The sequence below is a fragment of the Sinocyclocheilus rhinocerous genome, unplaced genomic scaffold (assembly GCF_001515625.1).
Source record: "Sinocyclocheilus rhinocerous isolate Xijiao unplaced genomic scaffold, SAMN03320098_v1.1 scaffold898, whole genome shotgun sequence".
In the NCBI taxonomy this organism is placed as follows: domain Eukaryota; kingdom Metazoa; phylum Chordata; class Actinopteri; order Cypriniformes; family Cyprinidae; genus Sinocyclocheilus; species Sinocyclocheilus rhinocerous.
The window spans coordinates 825,519-844,182 of record NW_015652144.1 but is presented as its reverse complement, the minus strand read 5'-3'; the positions used below and the strand labels follow the sequence as shown (position 1 = coordinate 844,182).

The 18,664-nt window shown below is 36.9% G+C and overlaps 2 protein-coding genes and 1 long non-coding RNA gene across 3 annotated transcripts in view; 1 reads left to right on the top strand and 2 right to left on the bottom strand.

Moving 5' to 3' along the window:
- Positions 1-548, bottom strand: part of LOC107713670 (uncharacterized) — a 4,566-nt gene extending 4,018 nt beyond the window's left edge. The window contains exons 1-2 of the long non-coding RNA XR_001636916.1: positions 443-548; positions 170-351 (exon numbers count right to left, since the gene is read on the bottom strand). This is a non-coding gene — a long non-coding RNA (uncharacterized LOC107713670). The remainder of the gene's footprint in view (positions 1-169; positions 352-442) is intronic.
- LOC107713630 (FYVE and coiled-coil domain-containing protein 1-like) lies at positions 546-13,906 on the bottom strand. The gene is made up of 17 exons (XM_016519202.1): positions 13,799-13,906; positions 13,169-13,269; positions 12,462-12,568; positions 11,567-11,692; positions 9,576-9,682; positions 8,487-8,630; positions 8,284-8,323; positions 6,787-7,677; positions 4,727-6,466; positions 4,557-4,649; positions 3,960-4,078; positions 3,651-3,818; positions 3,351-3,494; positions 2,151-2,344; positions 1,824-1,950; positions 1,374-1,469; positions 546-552 (listed from the first exon to the last, which is right to left on the bottom strand). Exons 2-17 carry the CDS (start codon positions 13,218-13,220, stop codon positions 546-548), a joined length of 4,155 nt encoding a protein of 1,384 aa, XP_016374688.1. The 5' UTR covers positions 13,221-13,269; positions 13,799-13,906.
- Positions 13,907-14,505: 599 nt separating this feature from the next.
- xcr1b.1 (chemokine (C motif) receptor 1b, duplicate 1) lies at positions 14,506-16,049 on the top strand. Its single transcript, XM_016519252.1, has 2 exons — positions 14,506-14,575; positions 14,918-16,049. The coding sequence occupies exon 2, from the start codon at positions 14,937-14,939 to the stop codon at positions 16,026-16,028; it is 1,092 nt and encodes a 363-aa protein (XP_016374738.1). The 5' UTR covers positions 14,506-14,575; positions 14,918-14,936; the 3' UTR covers positions 16,029-16,049.
- Positions 16,050-18,664: the final 2,615 nt, after the last annotated feature.

The following is an 18,664-nucleotide window of genomic DNA, read 5'->3' as shown; positions in this document are numbered from 1 at the left end:
ATATAGTAACAAGTACAGTTCAGTAACAAAAATTAGATTTTTGCATGAAATAGGATAAGGGATTCATGGAAAAGATAATGTCTTAAAATTTATTTTATTTCATTATAAAGTATAATTTCTCATTTCTTTCATTTGACTGTGAGATTTAGACATGTTTTGTGAGATTCACCATGTAAATCATTGAAAGCAGCATTAGAAGTTGGGCTTGATAATATTCCTGGACAAGCCGTCCCGTGACCTGGTACAGACACAAGTGTGCGTGATTCGATTTCCTATGAAGAACAACCACTTCCATTGCAGACCTCTGGCTTCTCTATACTCAGTTTGTACTGGACTTTCTTCGAGAGGAACCTGCCAACAGGAAGACCAACAAAACATGAATAGAGTTTAAGAGAGAACGACAGAAGGTCTGCTGGAGGAATGAACTGATCTCAGTACGAACCTTGAGAAGGAGTTGTCGAAGACAAGAGTATATTCTCCAGAGTTCCTGACCTTCAGTTGACCCTGAATTGTTTCTTTATGAGAGTTACATCTTGTCAGAGGGATCAGAACCTGAAAGAAAAGAAAAAAAAACAGGTTTGAGGATCCATTCATTAATACACTAAGGCTGTCCGGACATCATCACCATCTTCTTATCAACGCTTTGACAGATTATACAGTAAAAGGGTGCATTTATTTGATCAAAAATACAGCAAAATTGTGAAATATTATTACAATTTTAAAGTAAGTGTTTTCTATTGTGATATATTTTAAAATGTAATTTATTTCTGTTATCAAAGCTGAATTTTCAGCATCATTAGCATCAATTTCGATCCTTCAGAAATCATTCTAATATGCTGATCTGCTGCTCAAGAAACATTTCTGATTATTATCAGGGTTACAAAAAGTTTCAGCATTCTTTTATAATATAGAAATTTAGAACGTTTGAAATAGATAGTTCAAACGAACACAATTTATTTGAAAAGGAAATATTTTACAACAATATGAATGTCTTTACTTTTGATCAATTTAATGCATTATTGCGGAATAAAAATATCAATCTATTTTAATTTCATAAAATCCGACAAACTTTTGACTGGCAGTGTCGTTTGAAATATTTCATGTAGCTTGTTTGGATATGCCTAATATAATGTTTTAATATAATAATAAACATATATCTTTTGAAAATTCATATGAAAAAATTCTTGATGGATCCTGATGTTCTTATGATTTTTGCAAAATTATTATTAAATAAAATCAAGTATTGAATAAAATAAATCTATTATTATTATTATATAATAATAATTATTATTATTATTATAAACTATAATAATAATTGTGCAAAAATCATAATGGAATCAGGACCCATCATAAGTGTTGTGTGTCTGACTCACGTCATCTCTCCAGATTTTAACAGGCAGATCTCAGCGTCCTGAACGGAGCCAATCAGCTCGTCTGAATCTTCTGTGCTGGTGATGTCACTGCTGCTTCTGCAGACATATATGCACTTACATGTCATCTCCTGTCGTATACTTATTTAACCACAGACTAAAGACGAGCGCACATCATAGCAAGTGACGCAAATGAAACTGAAACAAAGCCAGCAAGTTTCGATATTATGTTTACCTTAGCAGTACATTAAGATACACTGGCAGGCACCATGTGTTCATGTCAGATTTGCTCTGATGAATGAAAATAAATCCAATAATGAAACTGAGTTCAGCTCAGCAGGAGCAAATTAAATGTTACTTGTTTCTTCAGCACAAATTCAGCATATTGTGTTTCGTGCAGAGAATCTGGGCTAACAAGACAGGGGTGTGTGTGTGTGTGTGTGTGTGTCTCACAGCTGTTGTGTCTCTGAGGGCAGCACAGCGGTGTAGTATAAAGAGTCACTGTCATGGACACAGTTCACTTCCTCTTGTGTGATGATGTCATATGCTGTGTCATCAGGCCGAGGGGACTTCAGTGCCCCTGTGAGGACAACATTCACATTACACAAAGAATTACAACCCACTATCTGAAGAAAGATCAGATCATATTCAACCAGTATGCATTTTCATTTTACATTTAAGGCATTTATAATCAATTCACAGTCCATATTAAATCACATAAAACCCCTTAATGGTTGCAAAGCATGTTTGTGATGCCGCGAAAGACGTTATATGTCTTACCTGGGACACCAGGTGTGCTGGTTCGCGTGGGGCTTGATATTGGGCTGTGGGCTGAACGTAAAGGACTGCCCAGGTCCCCACGTCCAGAACTGCGCTGATTAAAGCAGTCCTTACAACAGCGCATGCTGCTGCCGCCCTGGTGGACACTTGCATCATTAACAAGGCAGTAGTAACAGAATGGGCGCCCACAGAACCTGTTTAAAAAAACAGAGAAAATACAAATATACACTACCGTTTAAAAGTCTAGGGGGAGTAAAGGCATCTAGAATTTTACAAAAGATTGAAATTTCAAATAAATGCTATTATTTTTCAACTGTTTGTTCATCAAAGAATCCTGAAAAAGAAAATGTATCACAGTTTCCACAAAAATATTAAGCAGCACAACTGTTTTCAACATTGATAATAATAAGAAATGTTTCTTGAGCACCAAATCACAATTTGGCATATTAGAATGATTTCTGAAGGATCTTGTGACACTAAAGATGGAAAATTCAGCTTTGCATCACAGAAAAAAAATATACTGTAAATATTTTTAAAATAGAAAATGGTTATTTTACATTGTAATAATATTTCTCAATAATACAATATTATCTGTATTTTTGACCAAATAAATGCAGCCTTAGTGAGCATAAGAGACATCTTTCAAAATAATTTAAAAAATCTATAGTGTAGTGTTGTGTAGCTATATTTATTCTTTAATAGTATGACAATTATTATGCTTTTATGCCTACATACAACAACAATTAAAATAGACCATAAAAATATTGTAAATTGTAAAAAATATTAAATTACAAATATCTGCCAATATTATGTTACAAGGTTGTGATTCGTAGTTAAAAACAAGCTGCTCAAATCAGACAGATGATTTACCAATCAGAGCAAGTCAGGGGTGGGACAAGTAAATTAAATGTTTACAATAGTAACTGTAACATTTATCACCACAAAATCAGATGACACCCTTATCATGGCCTTGTACATTTACCTTAAATTGTAAATTTAACATTATTTAAATATATATATATATATAAAACCATCACAACCTTTGTCAAACACAGCTTGGACAAAATGACCTGTCACTGGCAATTTGAAGGGTAACAAAGGTCTAAATACTCAATTTTATTCCATTGCCTCTAGCTACTGAATGCAAGAAGAATGTCATTTGCCAAAAATGCCATTTCCCCTTAAAGTTTCACCCCTGACCTGCAGCTATGTTTGCGCAGCATCCAGGTGAAGTGGTTGCGGCAGCTCAGACAGTATGTGACGTCTCTGTCTGTCTGTTCCTCAGCCCTCCGTTTCTGTTCAAACTCCAGTGCATCAGACTTCTGCCATAAAGCATCTTTGTCCCTACAGGGGGAGCCAGAGTTCTATGAAGAACAGCTTGCAACAATTTAGCAGATACAGGAATTTTCAAATGCATTTCTTTGGGTTGTAGGGAACATATATTCTGATGTGTTAGAAAAGTGGAAAAACCATGGTAGGTAACTACTGTATATAAGTCACCTTATGAGCTCAATAAGCCTCTCTTCCAGATTCTTTTTGGTACGATAAAGGTCATCTATCTCAGCAGACATCTTCAGTTCAATGGCTTGCTTCTCCATCACACTTCTGCTTAAGTTTACACCCAGTTCATTACAGGACTGCTGAGTAAGAGCCAGTTCCTCCTCAGCTCTGACAAAAAAACAAGAATCAGGCCAGCAGACATTCAAAACAACTAGTAGAAAGTGAAAACCCTCCTACATGTTAGTAAAATTTTTTTGTTTACATTTTTAATGTATGGACTAGCTCAAAAGCAGTAGAGAAATCTCTCACCTTGTTAAGTCCACTCTAAGGCCTTTTATCTGTTCCTCTTTCTGATTAATTATAGTTTCAGAATCACCGAAGAGGGCATTTTTCTTTTCGATCATCTGACTGTAATCACTGTTGGCAGACTTTTAAACAAAAACACAAGGATGCAAATTTTTTTTGATTTTCCTGCATTTAAAAGTGCATTTCAAAGACTACTGATCTAAATAATTAGGGTTGGGGATCTTTAGCCAACTCAACATTTACTTTAGAGTCTAACATGCTTAATACTTGACACAAAAATGTCAATATCATTATGATTTGAGATGCTAAAAAAGCAGAGCAACATGTCCAAATGTCTCAAAGACATCCATCTAGAGCATATTTGCATACAAAAACTATAAAAAAAGCAGCGCAGTGGAACGAAAAAGCATGTTCCACATGAATGGCCCCTAAAACTAGGTTGTTTAACAGTTTCCAAAATTATAGCAAACTATTCAGTGCATTAATATAGGATAGATTTGATTCATTCACAGGTTTGTGTTTATCATTCATCTTAGGTAATGAAATGGCAAGTAATGTGAATTAGCCTCAACAGCCATCTATGGTAATAAGATCAAGTACCTCAAGCTCCAAAACTTTGGACTCAAGACTTGAGACTTTCTCGACTTCATTCTCCAGCCTCTTCCTCAGTGCATCCAGTTCCTCATTTAGACCCTTCAGAGAGACATCCATAAACACCCTGAACAAAACAGAACAAAACCAACACCTATGAGAATTTTTACTTCAATTACCTGCACTTGATTTTGATCGTGCGCAGCTTCATTGCTCAACTGGGACCTCAGTTTGTCCACTTCCCTTTGTCGGATCTTTTGGACACTTTTGGCTTCTTCTTCCACCTGTTCAAGTCTTTCCTGCAACTTCTGCATGGCTTCTGGGAGTCCTTCAGTCTGCTTTAGCTGCTCTTGGAGTCTTGCATTATCTTTTCTCAAGGCCTCCATTGAATCACTTAGAGTTTCCACCTCTTCCTGTGCCTCCATCTGTAGCTCCTGCAGTTTAGTAGAAAGCTCTTCCCATCGCAACTGAGACTCCTCGTTCTGTCCTGTCAGCATGCAAACGTGAACCCCAAGCTCTGCTGTCTCAGTGTTGGCCCTGTGAAAGGCCTCACGAGCCTCTCCGTTCTCAAGCGCAAGCATGCTGTTCTGCGTCTTCAACACGTGAAGCTCTTCCCTCACGGCAGTCAGGTTCGTTTGGATTTCTGCCCGCACATGGGCCTCCATATCCCTCTCCTTTACCAGAGAGTCCTCTCTTTCTCGGCAACGCAGCAGTTCCTCCAAATGCCTACGGTTTAGCTCTTCCACCTGGGACTTTAGTTGCTCCGCCTGAGCATGGAGATCTTCTCTGGAGGCTTCCGTCACTTCCTGCAGAGCCTGGATCTTTATTTTCTCCTCTGAGCTCACCAATAGCAGCGCCCGGAGCTCCATGACCTCTTCCTGGAGTCTGGAAACCTCCTTCATGTTGAGTTCAAGTTGGGCCTCAGCCAGAGCCAACCTAGAAGTGGATTCTCCATGATCAGTTCTTGAGGATTCATTAGCCTCCCGAAGGAGACTAGAAGTCGCCGTCTTGTTCCCCTGGGGGACTGTAGCTCTCTCATTTAGTTCTTCCTGGCTTAATATACTATTCTCTCCAAGTTGTTCGATTTTGGTTTCCTCGCTGTTCATCTGGCAGTTCTGTATGCACTCCTCAAGATTTTGGTTCTCCACTGTCAGTCCAGCGGACTCTAATCTGGTTCTCAGTTGCTTCTCAGAGGCCTGTGTGGTAATCAGTTCTCTCTTTAGAGTGTTGTTGGCTTGCACCAGCTCCTTGCTGCTCTCTTCATTTCTCTTCACCGTTTGGATCAGCTTGGCATTGATCTCCATTAAACTTGTGCACTGGTTCTTGTACTCTTCCAGTTTCTTGGCTTGCATTTGGAAGCTCTGACTCTCCGAAGTCAACCGCTGGTTTAGATTCTCCAGTTGCCGGATCTTTTGGGCAACGGAGGACAACTCAGTCACCTTTGCATTTAGTTGTTCTTCAAGCACACTTTTATGTTGTAGCTCCTCTTCTATCCTTTTCTTGTGCTCCTCCAGTTGACCGTCCTTGGTCTCCAGTGCTCTCTGCATGTCCTGCAGCTGAGTCCGTAGGTTCCCCATTTCCCGCTCCTTCAGAGAAAGTGCTCCTTGAAGGCGGTTGATGGTCATCTGCAGCTCATCAGCCTGCTGCATTGCGGTTGTTCGTTCTTTGTCGCTACAAGTGTCCAGTTTGTTTTCCATCTCTTTTAGTTTCTCTTCCTGAAGCTTCAGCTCCTGGGCAAGTTGCTCAGCTAGTCTCGCCCGATCTTCACTTTCTCGTTTACACTCAATCCTCTCTTCCTCTGCCTCCTTTAGCTTGGTCAGGAGCTCTTGGATCTTCCAGGCCGAGTCGCAGTAGTTGGTGGCCTGCTGTCCTTTTTCGCTCAGAGCTCCGTCGAGTTTTGCTAGCAACTCCATATAAGCCTATTCAAAATATTAATATATAGTTACTATTATAGTATATAAATAATAATGAAATAACACTCCTCTATAGTGGAGTTTTAGTTACTTTTTATGGGTAACTCAAAACTGAAACATTACTTTTTAAAGCTAGAAAAAGAAACACGGAATGAATTTATGTAGATTACATATTAGGTACAGAACCAGAGATAATGAGGATATGAACAGAAGAGATCATTTTAATGAGGTTTCTATAGTCTAAGGTGTTTCTAATGTGTTACCAAACCTGTGAGTATCTGCTAACCAGACTGTTGACACTAGAGCAGCGACTGGGTGGTTTCCACCTTTGCATTTAGTTGTTCTTCAAGCACACTTTTATGTTGTAGCTCCTCTTCTATCCTTTTCTTGTGCTCCTCCAGTTGACCGTCCTTGGTCTCCAGTGCTCTCTGCATGTCCTGCAGCTGAGTCCGTAGGTTCCCCATTTCCCGCTCCTTCAGAGAAAGTGCTCCTTGAAGGCGGTTGATGGTCATCTGCAGCTCATCAGCCTGCTGCATTGCGGTTGTTCGTTCTTTGTCGCTACAAGTGTCCAGTTTGTTTTCCATCTCTTTTAGTTTCTCTTCCTGAAGCTTCAGCTCCTGGGCAAGTTGCTCAGCTAGTCTCGCCCGATCTTCACTTTCTCGTTTACACTCAATCCTCTCTTCCTCTGCCTCCTTTAGCTTGGTCAGGAGCTCTTGGATCTTCCAGGCCGAGTCGCAGTAGTTGGTGGCCTGCTGTCCTTTTTCGCTCAGAGCTCCGTCGAGTTTTGCTAGCAACTCCATGTTTCTGTTCTCCGCAATGCTCAGTTTGGCTTCTAGGTTGCGTTCTGATGTCCGTAGAGCCTCCAGTCCCTGTGTGGTGGTATGGAGGTGATCTGCGCACTCTCTAACAGCTTTCACCACCTCCTGATCTTCTTCTTTCTCTTGATTAGGACCTTTAGCCAAGAGTTGCTTCTGTAGGTCTTTGACCACGGCCTTCAGATCAGCTGCTTCACTGGTGAGTTGCCTGATCTTCTCTTGGAGCTCTTGTTGTTTCAACTCTGACTGGTCGAGCTCAATGCGCAGATCCTCAGAAGCACTACAGGACAACTCACCTAATTCCCCGAGATCACCTAGAAGACTAGAGCCAAAATCTTGGCCTGGAAGAAACTCTTGAGCTTGCTGCATGAGGGAAAAGAGATTGAAATTAATCGACAACGACTATGTGACTGCATTGCATTAGGTAAACAAATCTAAACCAAAAAAAAAGAAAACAAAATGCATTCACCCACATTGGTATATTTGTCAATATTGACATACCAAAATACTGGTATTGTGGTATTAAATCGAAAACTAGATTGGTGGTACAAACAAAGGAAAATAGGCAAAAATCTATTAAAAATAAACAGAGTTCAGAATGGCATGTTTATGGAATGTGATTTACATAATAAAATCACTTTTTAAAAGTACAGAGTTTATACCATAGTAGCCAAGGTACTTTTTACAATAAGTGCCTATTCTTTTCTTTTCTTTAATTACTGACAGACACAACTGTAAAATCTTTCCCTTTCTCATATTGTAGTCATGTATGCCTACAATGTAACTATATACTTATTAAGACTCAGCACCAGTGTCATTATAGTTGTCTAAAAAGAAGTAAGAAAAATGTAAATGTTTTCCTGTAATTGAAATCAAATCCAATCAAATAAATTGTCAACAAACTTAAATGAGAACTAGAAATGTTGCTTTGGCAACTAAATTGAAATGAAACTGAAATAAAAATAATTTAAAACTAAATATAAATATTTTAAAAGCACATAACAAAACCCACGCATGGGCGGGTGAGATAGCTGATCCCAGAGTCTTTCTGTATGCATGAAATGCACATAAAAACCATGTTTACTAACATTAGTTCATTCACAACGCAGGCAATCTGCAAAATACAACTGCTTAAATGTCTTACAGTCTAAATGTGTTGCAATAGGGACTTTACTATTGTAACATGCATGGGTTGAATTCTCATGAATTACCTAGCAAAAGTGGGCCAGTCAGAGTCAAGGTCGTGACCTCGGGATGCTACATCAAACTGGACCTCATTGAGTTCATACAGGTGGTTGATGAGATCAATGTTCAGATGGGACTTCAGGAAGGGACTGCGTTCATAATACCACTCACTGTGAATGACAAACAAAAATCATCACCACTCATAAACAAGACTGGAGTTGTTTCTCAGAGATGTTATACCCTGTGCATTTCTAAATTTAAATTTAGCTTTAGCTTTGCTTTTGTAACATAAAAACACTGGACTTTGGATAACTGTGTTGTAAGTACTATAATAAAAATCGCTGACATTACATGTATGCATGCTACTTTGAGACAAGAAGTTTCTTGTTTCAAAGAAGTGAAAGCGGAGGGAGGAAGAGAAATTAATGTGTGGATGAGTTTGCTCTGAATCAACACTTTCAGGTCTGTTAAATAAAGAGCAGATTTGCATTAATGCATTGACATGCTCTATTCAAATGACTATGGTTGTGTCATGTGCAAAAACAAAATAAATATGAATTAATATTAAAATTAATTAATTGCAATTTATTGCAGACTAATTTGCTGAAATCTAAACCTTCTAAAGTTGGCTAGCAGTGCATGCAACTCTTTTCATGCATACGCTTTGTTTTCGTGTGACATTTTGACCACACTTTAAAGCCAAATGTGGTTGCACTTGCCACCAAAATGGTTGTTTACATGTCTGATTGTAAGTCTGAGGCATACGTGCATCACATCAGTGTTATTTTAGTATAATGGAGATAGTTTTTCATAGTTTTTATTCATATTTGTAATTCGTTTTTAGTTTTATTGTTTTAATTTTAATTTTAGGCAACAGTTTAGTAACTTTGATTTTGTCATTTTTATTATTATAATTTTTTGCATTTAAAATATTCATTCTTTAATACTTAAAAAAATAAAAATAAAAACCATATAATGTCAAATCATACACATTTTACTAGACATTTACTGAAAATACAAATAATTTTTGTACTTTAGCAAAGCTACGCATATGGAGCAATGCATCAGTCATCCTGTACAAGTTCCCACTAAGATGTTTTTGTTGAATATATTACCATGTGGTTTTGTAGTTCATAAGACATTGCTGAAGAGTGTCTGCCAGCCTTTGGTGCACCAGACAGTAGCGAATGAAAGCCCGTCCTTTCCCTAATGATGTCTTCAGCTAAATCACACAAAGTAAACAAAAAGGCCTTGTATTTAATAAGGATTATATGCATGTTTTGAAATGAGACCTGAGCATTAAATATGTTCTGGTTAACTTTGTATAAATTACACAAGTTTCTGTTCACAACACTACAGCTTCTCATTTTGTTGATGACAATCTGAAAAACACATAAGATTCTTATGATAATGGAATGAGATGACATGTTGCATAACGATAACAACACGTATGAACATCACAAAAGAGCTAGAAACAATCAATTTTGAGTTTTCAAAGGAAACAGTATAACTTAGCTCAAAGGTCAGTGAGCAGACTATCTGCTTAAACATAAATAAATCACTACATTATAGTTCATGTTTCACGAGTTTGTGTGCCCACGTAATCTTAGCATTAGTGGTAAACAGATTTGGCTTGATGTCTGCAATGGAGGGCTCAGAGAGACTATTCTACTCGAGCTCCGCTAACCCCCCTATGGACAGAAAGACAAATAAATAAATAGGCATAAAAAGGAGGAGATGGGTATAAAAGTGTAAAACCATCAAACTGTTGGCAGTCTGCTATCAAATTATTATTACAAATGATTTATTATCAAATAATGAATCAAGAAAAGATTCGGATTCTGTTCTGTTGGCACACTGATTATGAAGGTAAAGCTGAGTGCACTGCATCATGGGATACAGTATTCAGTGCAGTGTGATCTAGTTTTATGCTGTACATTTTGGCAAATGCAATAATATGACATTTCTGTATTCCGTGTATACACTAAATTTGAATAATGTACCTAGTGTAGTACACAGTGCATGCTGAAAAATACTGTATGAGATGGTATGGTAATATGCCAATCTAAACACAAACAATGTCTGTCAGTGGGACACCAGATGGAGGATTACAGTGGGTGACCAAAGAGCATAAGGACACCAGATGGAAACGTTACACTATACAGCTGACGCTGGATTTCTGGATTTGTTCTGGATTTGAGACTCACAAAAAGCTGCGTTTCGGTAACAAATTAATTCTGAAGACTTTTTCGTATGCATTAGTGAAAGTTGTTCTTGAAATGAGAAAAAAAGATTGCCCTAATAATAATTAAATTATAATCCGAGTAATACAAGTTAATGTCTTGATTATGTCAGGAACAGTACACAAAGAGAATGATCACCTTTATTCTATATAGGAGAGTCTGAAAAATATCTGCATGTTGTGGGTGATTGCTAGGTGGTTTTTAGGGTGTTCCGGGTGGTTTCTTTCTGGCTAAGATCCAAAAAGGAGTCAAAACAGCTCTCCTCTATAATATTCTCTCAGGTCCCTCCTTCAATGTAAATCTATGTGAAAAATCAAGTATGGTCAATTAAAAAAGTAAAAGCACAAATCTATCTTCAACAAGCTACAAAATTTGAAGTACTATGTCACAGTAGCACAAATGATGCAGGATAAGATGCACGGAAAAATTTGATACTTAAAGGTTAATACTTAAGCTTAATAGTTTATTTAATACTTAAGCTCAAAAAAGTTTAATATTTTAGCTTAGTGGTTCGTCTCCCACAGTATGAGAAATGGTAATAGTTATTCACGTCTTAGCACTAAACATCACCTGCCTTGTTAAAGGAATACTGTAACATGCCTGTCTGTATAATGTACAGTTATGAGTCTCTACTGCTAGTCGAATGCCTATAACACATGACCAACCTGAGGCTGAGTGTCGCTGCTTCCTGCTTCAAACCCTCCAGAGAGGTGCAGATAAAAAACGGATGTAAAAAAAAAAACGTCAGAAAACCAGCAACATGAAAGTGCAAAAGAGAAATGAGAAGGTAGGCTGGAGCCAAACACGCACTGGCTGAAGAGATGAGTTTTATAGCAGAGTTTTGGGCTCGTGCAGTGGATTACCTCGGGGATTGATTTGACAAAGCGAATGCCGTCATTAGCTCCTTTAATCTTGGCCAAGCAGTCACAGAAATAGTCCCAGTAGTCTTTCCTGCTTCCCAGAAATGTGGTCCTCTCTTTCTGGTCAAACTGGACACAAGGGTCAAAAGGTTAATCTCAAAACAGTCACTCTAAACATGATGTCTGGTTAAATATGAATGCGGAGATCCCCAGTCATCCAGGTCACCATCATTTTTATGGTAAATAATGAGAAACTAGTTAAGTGGTAACAACTGAATTTCACAGGATATTCTACTTTTTTTTTAATATCTAGTTCCACAAGAAACTTTTTTCACATACTTTTTTCACTGATTGTGGGACAAAAAATCTGCAGAATTGATATACTGTATATTGCAGTTGTATTATAACTGGTAATTGAAATAAATCTGGGAAAAAATTTAAATTAAAATATTACATGAAAAACTTACAAATTAGAAACAAAAAACTAGAAATGTTGCCTTGGCAACTAACTAAATCAAGTTGAAGTAGAAGAATTACTAAAATTAAAACTGAAATAAAAATGAATCAAAGCTATGTAATAAAAATTACAAAAGCAAGTATCAAAATTACTCAAACTTAAACTAAAATTAAACTAAAAACTCAAAATATAAAAAAGTTCATTCAAAATATGAATGAATACTATAACAGTATATAACTAATACTAAAATAAAACTTAAGTCAAATTAAACATCAAAATTAAGATGAAATTAATATGTATTTAACCAATTATTTTAAAAAAAACTAATGAAATTATGTCCCCACACTGGCCTAGATATAAAATAACTTTGAGAAAGAGTTCCTGATGAACAAAGAAAACGCAAACATTAAATGTAAAATGACTTTAAAGACTGTGCCGTACCTGCAGTAGGTACTCCAGTTTATAGCAAAACTTGTGAAGGCTGGAGCTGTCATCAGTGATGGGCTCGCCAGTATCACGATGTTCTTTGCTCAGCTCAGAAACTGCATCTGCACAAATATATTTGAATCTGAGCTCCAGCAGGATGTTTAAATGGTGTTTGGAGCAGTGCAATATAGACTAGATTCAAACATATTTAGTTATTTGTACAATCTCCTAAAAAAGGACTTGACGGTTTTATTTTATAGGAAACTGCATTAACATTTTAGAGTTGGGTACAACAAGTTTCCCAATTTCAAAACATTTTAGGGTCTCCATGACTTATGAAGGTCTGGAAATCACAAGTTTAAGTTTTTTTCTAGATATTTCTAGGTTTTCTATGACTGTGAGACCTTGAGTAATTAACTGCATGTCACAATTATAAGAAACATTAATACTGAATAATCATCACCAGTGGATCAAATTTCAAAGATCACGATCACAACTAAAAGTACACATGGAGATACATGCTTGCTGAATACCTAGATATGACTATATTTCATGTGCTGTGATAACAGAGAATTCAGAATATGTGGGGAGATTTTGCAGTGTCTCTAGTATAAGCTAAAAAAAAGTTATTGGGCAATCACAGTGTCAAGAGACTCATGACACATGACACTGCACATGACTGTTCACACATGCAATACATCACACTGAGTGTGTGATTTTACCATGCAGATCTCTGATTATTCTCTGCAGCTGATTTTCTCCCACTGTACTCATGGTAGGCTGAATATGTTAGTGTGGATGATTCATAAAGTCAACATTATGCCTGTAAAAGCAAAGGGAAAAAACATGGTTGCACTAAAAGAATAAAGACAACAATAAAACAGTAAACCGTAAAACATTAAACAGTTTATGATGGTATAGGAAGCAATGTGATAAAAAAAAAAACATCCCATATTTTTACCAATTTAATTCTAAACGTATTTGTATCATAAAATAAAACTAATAATGTACTAGAGTAATCTTGTGTTGTGATTATTTTGATGTGACTGCAGGTGCACTAGAGAGTTTTACTTTTGTTTTTAAACGTAGGGAAATTCACAGCCCAAAATTCACAATTCCCTGAACAATATTATGATCACCATGATTACAGACTAGAATGATAAATGACATTTGTAATATTTAAATATTATAATGAGACTAGGTAGAGAGACGCACCTGCTGAACTTTACAACTTTAGCGTTTAGCGTTTTATCACATTTCTGCCACAACCGTCAACCTATCGTCAGTATAAACAAATGTATATTTGATAAACATATGTAAATAATGATATATAGACGTAAATAAAGACATACTTAATACAGAAAGCTGATCTCATCGATTATTTACAGTAGATCCAACCCTGCTGCCATTACAGGGGGCGGTACTAAGATTGACTGACAGCAAGCTAATCCAATCAGAGGCGAAAACGAAATAGCAGATTCTTCGGAGCTCATCAAGTTTGGTTGCGAAACAAAAAACCGCAGTAAATAAACAAGTAGTGTCATGTGATGATCAGTAATGAGTGCATCACACATTTCAGGTGTTAACATATATATGTTATGATTTAACGTGCTACTGTATAGCTAGAAAACGACCAAAACCAATAACCATCAACAATTAGTTTTAGCAATTGCTTCTTAGAGTCATTTTATGAAGCAGGTTCTTTTTTAAAAAGAGATGATAGTAACATGGCTGATGCATAGGCCTATACTTTTTATTTTAATCATACATTTAACCTAATCCATATTAAATATAAATATAGGTCAACTCAGTGTGATTTATTTGATTACTTTCTTGATTCAAGTCCTTTTCTGACTAAGGGCAAGGCCTCAGGATCTTGCAAATTAATTTATGGTAGGCTATAAAGGAACAGAAAATAGGACATGGACCTACTGTTTTTTTTGTTTTTTTTGTTTTTTGGTTTTGAGGATGGGGGATCTGAGCATCGTTTTTTGGTGGGTTGTACTCTACTGATACTAATAGGAACAATAACCAGACTAGAAAGTTTCACAGTTTTTTTTTTTACTTAACACTCACTCAGTCTGCGATCAACCATTACAGTAACATTTTCTCTGGAGAATTTCATAAAGGTAAGTGATAACTCAGCAGGCAGAAAACAGATTATAAATTCCACTGAGATAAATATTTTTGTATAATATAGTATAAGAAATGTTATATTTCCATTAATGTTATGCTCTCAATATTTCTGAAGTGCACATGAAAAATATGTGCAATAATTATCAATGCAATCATTGATTATTTCTTTGGTTAATGTTTAATATTTAAGTTATTAAGATCAGATAGATAGATAGATAGATAGATGATAGATAGATTTAATACAGTGTGTTTGCTGTTTTTGTTTGTTTTACTGTTGTTTTTTGTAATCATATGTGAAATTTTCTGAGTAAAAATTGTATCCAATTTGTTTTCAGTGTACATTTATGCATCAAGATGAAAGTCCAACCAATCACTGAATATCGGTATGAAATATCTTCCACTTTAGACTATTATGATTACAATTTCACCAATGGCAGCATTGGTGATGACATCTGTATCAAGAAAAATGCCATCCAGTTTGCGACAGCCATCACTCCAGTCATTTTCATCATCATCGTTCTGTTCAGCTGTGTGGGAAACACTCTGGTCGTGTGGGTCCTTGTGAAGTATGAAAATCTGAAATCCCTCACCAACACATTTCTGTTAAATCTGGCTCTCTCTGATCTGATTTTCACCTTTGGCCTGCCCTTCTGGGCCTACTACTACATGTATGGCTGGACTCTTGGAGATCCTGCTTGCAAAGCAGTTAACTTTGTGTTCTACACGGGATATTACAGCAGCATCATCTTCCTGACGGTTTTGACCATCCACCGTTACATGGCCGTGGTTCATCCCATGTCAGTGGTCATGTCTAGGAAGAGCCTGCACTGCTATGTGACATCACTTGTCATCTGGATCATTAGTCTTTGTGCTGCTATCCCACAAGCCAGGTTCAACTCAGCTGTGTACAACCCCACTGATGTATTCATGGATGCTCAAAACAACGGCGCCAAAGCAGTTCTGCTCTGTGATTTTGCTGGTGAAATTAATTGGAAATTGGCAAGTACATACTTGCAAAATTCCTTTTTCATTATTGCTTTTGTGATCATTGCTTTTTGCTACACTGTGATCTTGGGACGGCTGCTTCGACCAACATCTCACACTCGTAGAAAGACGGTGCAGCTCATCCTCTTCATTGTGGTGTTTTTCTTCTTGGGATGGGGGCCGTACAACGTGGCCATATTTCTGGACTCTCTGATTTCGTGGAAAATCTCTCCTTTTAATGATTGTAAGCTGAGTGAATCTATAGACTATTTGATGTATGTCTCTCGGATGGTGGCTTTCTCACACTGCTGCCTGAATCCTGTGTTTTATGTTTTTATGGGGATAAAATTCAGAAACCACTTGAAGAAAATGTTATGGACTTACTGTAAGAACAACAAAGAACCCCAGAATCGACACAGCAGGCTTATTTACTCCAATGGTGAAGAAATATCTATGTATTAGGTCTCTACACAAAAAAAACAACAACCCTAGGTTGGACCATTGCATGTTAAGATTTTCATCAAAAAAAAAAAAAAATGAATGCAATGTTAAAGTGTCTGTACAATAAACTGATCACTGAAATTGCATGTAAAAAGCTCTGTAAAAAGCGATGCAATCTTACAAGAGGTTGTTATATACATTTACTGTTAAATTGATTTGCATTGTATATTTGCTTTCTTTTACACATTCATAATTGATGCTACAAATGATGAACAAATAAATTGGTGTGTACTGTATATACAGTACAGTAGTGATCATGTTAGCTATTTACTGCATTTGTTAACTTTGAACAATATAAGGACTTGTTATTCATGATTTTAGATTAACAGCTTTAATAACAAATAAAGACAGAGAGAGATTTAAAAAAGAAATCACATAATGTATGCAGTTTCTCATCTGATTAAGTTCAAAATTAAGATAAATTTGTAAATAAAACAAATATTATTGGAGAATGTTTAACTACACACACACACACACACACACACAGTCTGGTTAGCTATCCTTGTAGGGACTCTCCATAGGCGTAATGGTTTTTATATTGTACAAACCATATTTTCTATCGCCCTACACCAACCCTACACCTAAACCTACCCCTTACAGGAAACTTTCTGCATTTTTACTTTCTCAAAAAAACTCATTTATAAGCTTTTGTTCCCATGGGGAACTCAATTTAGGTCCCCACTGTGACACGAGTCCCCATGAGTCTGTGTGTATTCAGTCCCCACCAGGTTACAGTGCCGTGAAAAGGCTATCCCCCCCTTCCTGTTTTTTTTTTTTTGCATATTTGTCACACTTAAAAGATTCAGATCACCAAACAAATTTTAATATTACACAAAGATAATGCAAGTAAATACAAAATGCAGTATTTAAATCATGATTTCATTTATTAAGGGAAAAAAGCTGTCCAAATCTACCTGGCCCTACGTGAAAATTAATTGCCCCCTCCTGTTAAATCATGAAAGAACTGTAATTAACCACGTTATTTTAGAAAGCTGAGTTCAATTTCACTAGCCACACGCAGGCCTGATTACTGCCAGACCTGTTGAATCAAGAAATCACTTAAATAGAACCTGTCTGACAAAGTGAAGCATGCTTAAAGAGCAAGGGTCATAAAAGAACACTTGCCTCAATTAAGGTCAGTGTTCATAATTCAACAATAAGAAAGAGACTGGGCAAAAACGGCATCCATGGGAGAGTTCCAAGGCAAAAGCCACTGCTGATCAAAATGAACACAAAGGCTCGTCTCCCATTTGCCAAAAAATATCTTGATTATCCCCAAGACTTTTTGGCAAATATTCTGTGGACTGATGAGACAAAAGTTGAACTTTTTGGAAGGTGTGTGTCCCGTTACATCTGGCGTAAAACCAGCACAGCATTTCATAAAAAGAACATCATAGCAACAGTCAAACATGGTGGTGGTAGTGTGATGGTCTGGGGCTGCTTTGCAACTTCAGGATTTGAAGTTGCCATCAATCATAATTGATGGAAGCATGAATTCTGCGCACTATCAGAAAATCCTGAAGGAGAATGTCCGGCCGTCAGTTTGTGACTTCAAGTTCAAGTGCACTTGGTTTATGCAGCAGGACAATGATCCCAAACCCACCAGCAAGCCCACCTCTGAATGGCTCAAGAAAAACAAAATGAAGGTTTTGGAGTGGCCAAATCAAGGTCCAGACTTAAATCCGATTGAGATGATGTGACATGACCTTAAACAGTCCATTCATGCTCGAAAACCCTCCAATGTGGCTGAATGAAAACAATTCTGCAAAGAAGAGTGGGTCAGAATTCCTCCACAGCGACATGAAAGACTCCTTGCCAGTTATCGCAAACGCTTGATTGCAGTTGTTGCTGCAAAGGGTGGCACAACCAGTTATTAGGGGGCAATTACTTTTTCACGTAGTGCCAAGCAGGTTTGGACAGCTTTTTTCCCTTAATAAATGAAATCAATATTTCAAAACTGCATTTTGTATTTACTTTGGTTATCTTTGTGTAATAAAATTAGTTTGATGATCTGAATCATTCAAGTGTGACAAATATGCAAAGAATTTAAAAAAACAAGGAAGGGGGCAAAAACTCACACCACTGTATATAAACCGATCCTTTTCCTGTGTTTCTGAGAACATTTACTCCTATAACTCCTACAAACTTAAACTGAGTGAATCATTGTCTTTTATCCTTCAATATAGTTCTGATTTATCAATGTTTTTGAAAACATGTACATTTTCACTGCCAAACTAGGCCTTACTTCTGTCATTAATGTAATTTCTGAGTCACAAATAAAAAATAAATTGCACCCAACCACATTGCTGCTAGTTTCCTGATATACAGTGTTTCTGTGATTCTACGTCTGACGTCTCGGCTTCTCCTAAGCCTTTTCCTCCAAGTTTGTTAATTCTCAGAAAAAAAGATACAATGCTGTTAAAAGTACATATTGCCGAAATTTTTCATATTAGTACATTTTGAATGGGTACTAACCCAGTGACAGTTTGGTACCTATACCTGAGAGTGTAAAGTGAAACATGCCAAAAAAATAAAAGGGCATTGCGTGAGAAAAACCTATCAGTATGTACAAGGTAGGAAACATCTTTCAGGATGTG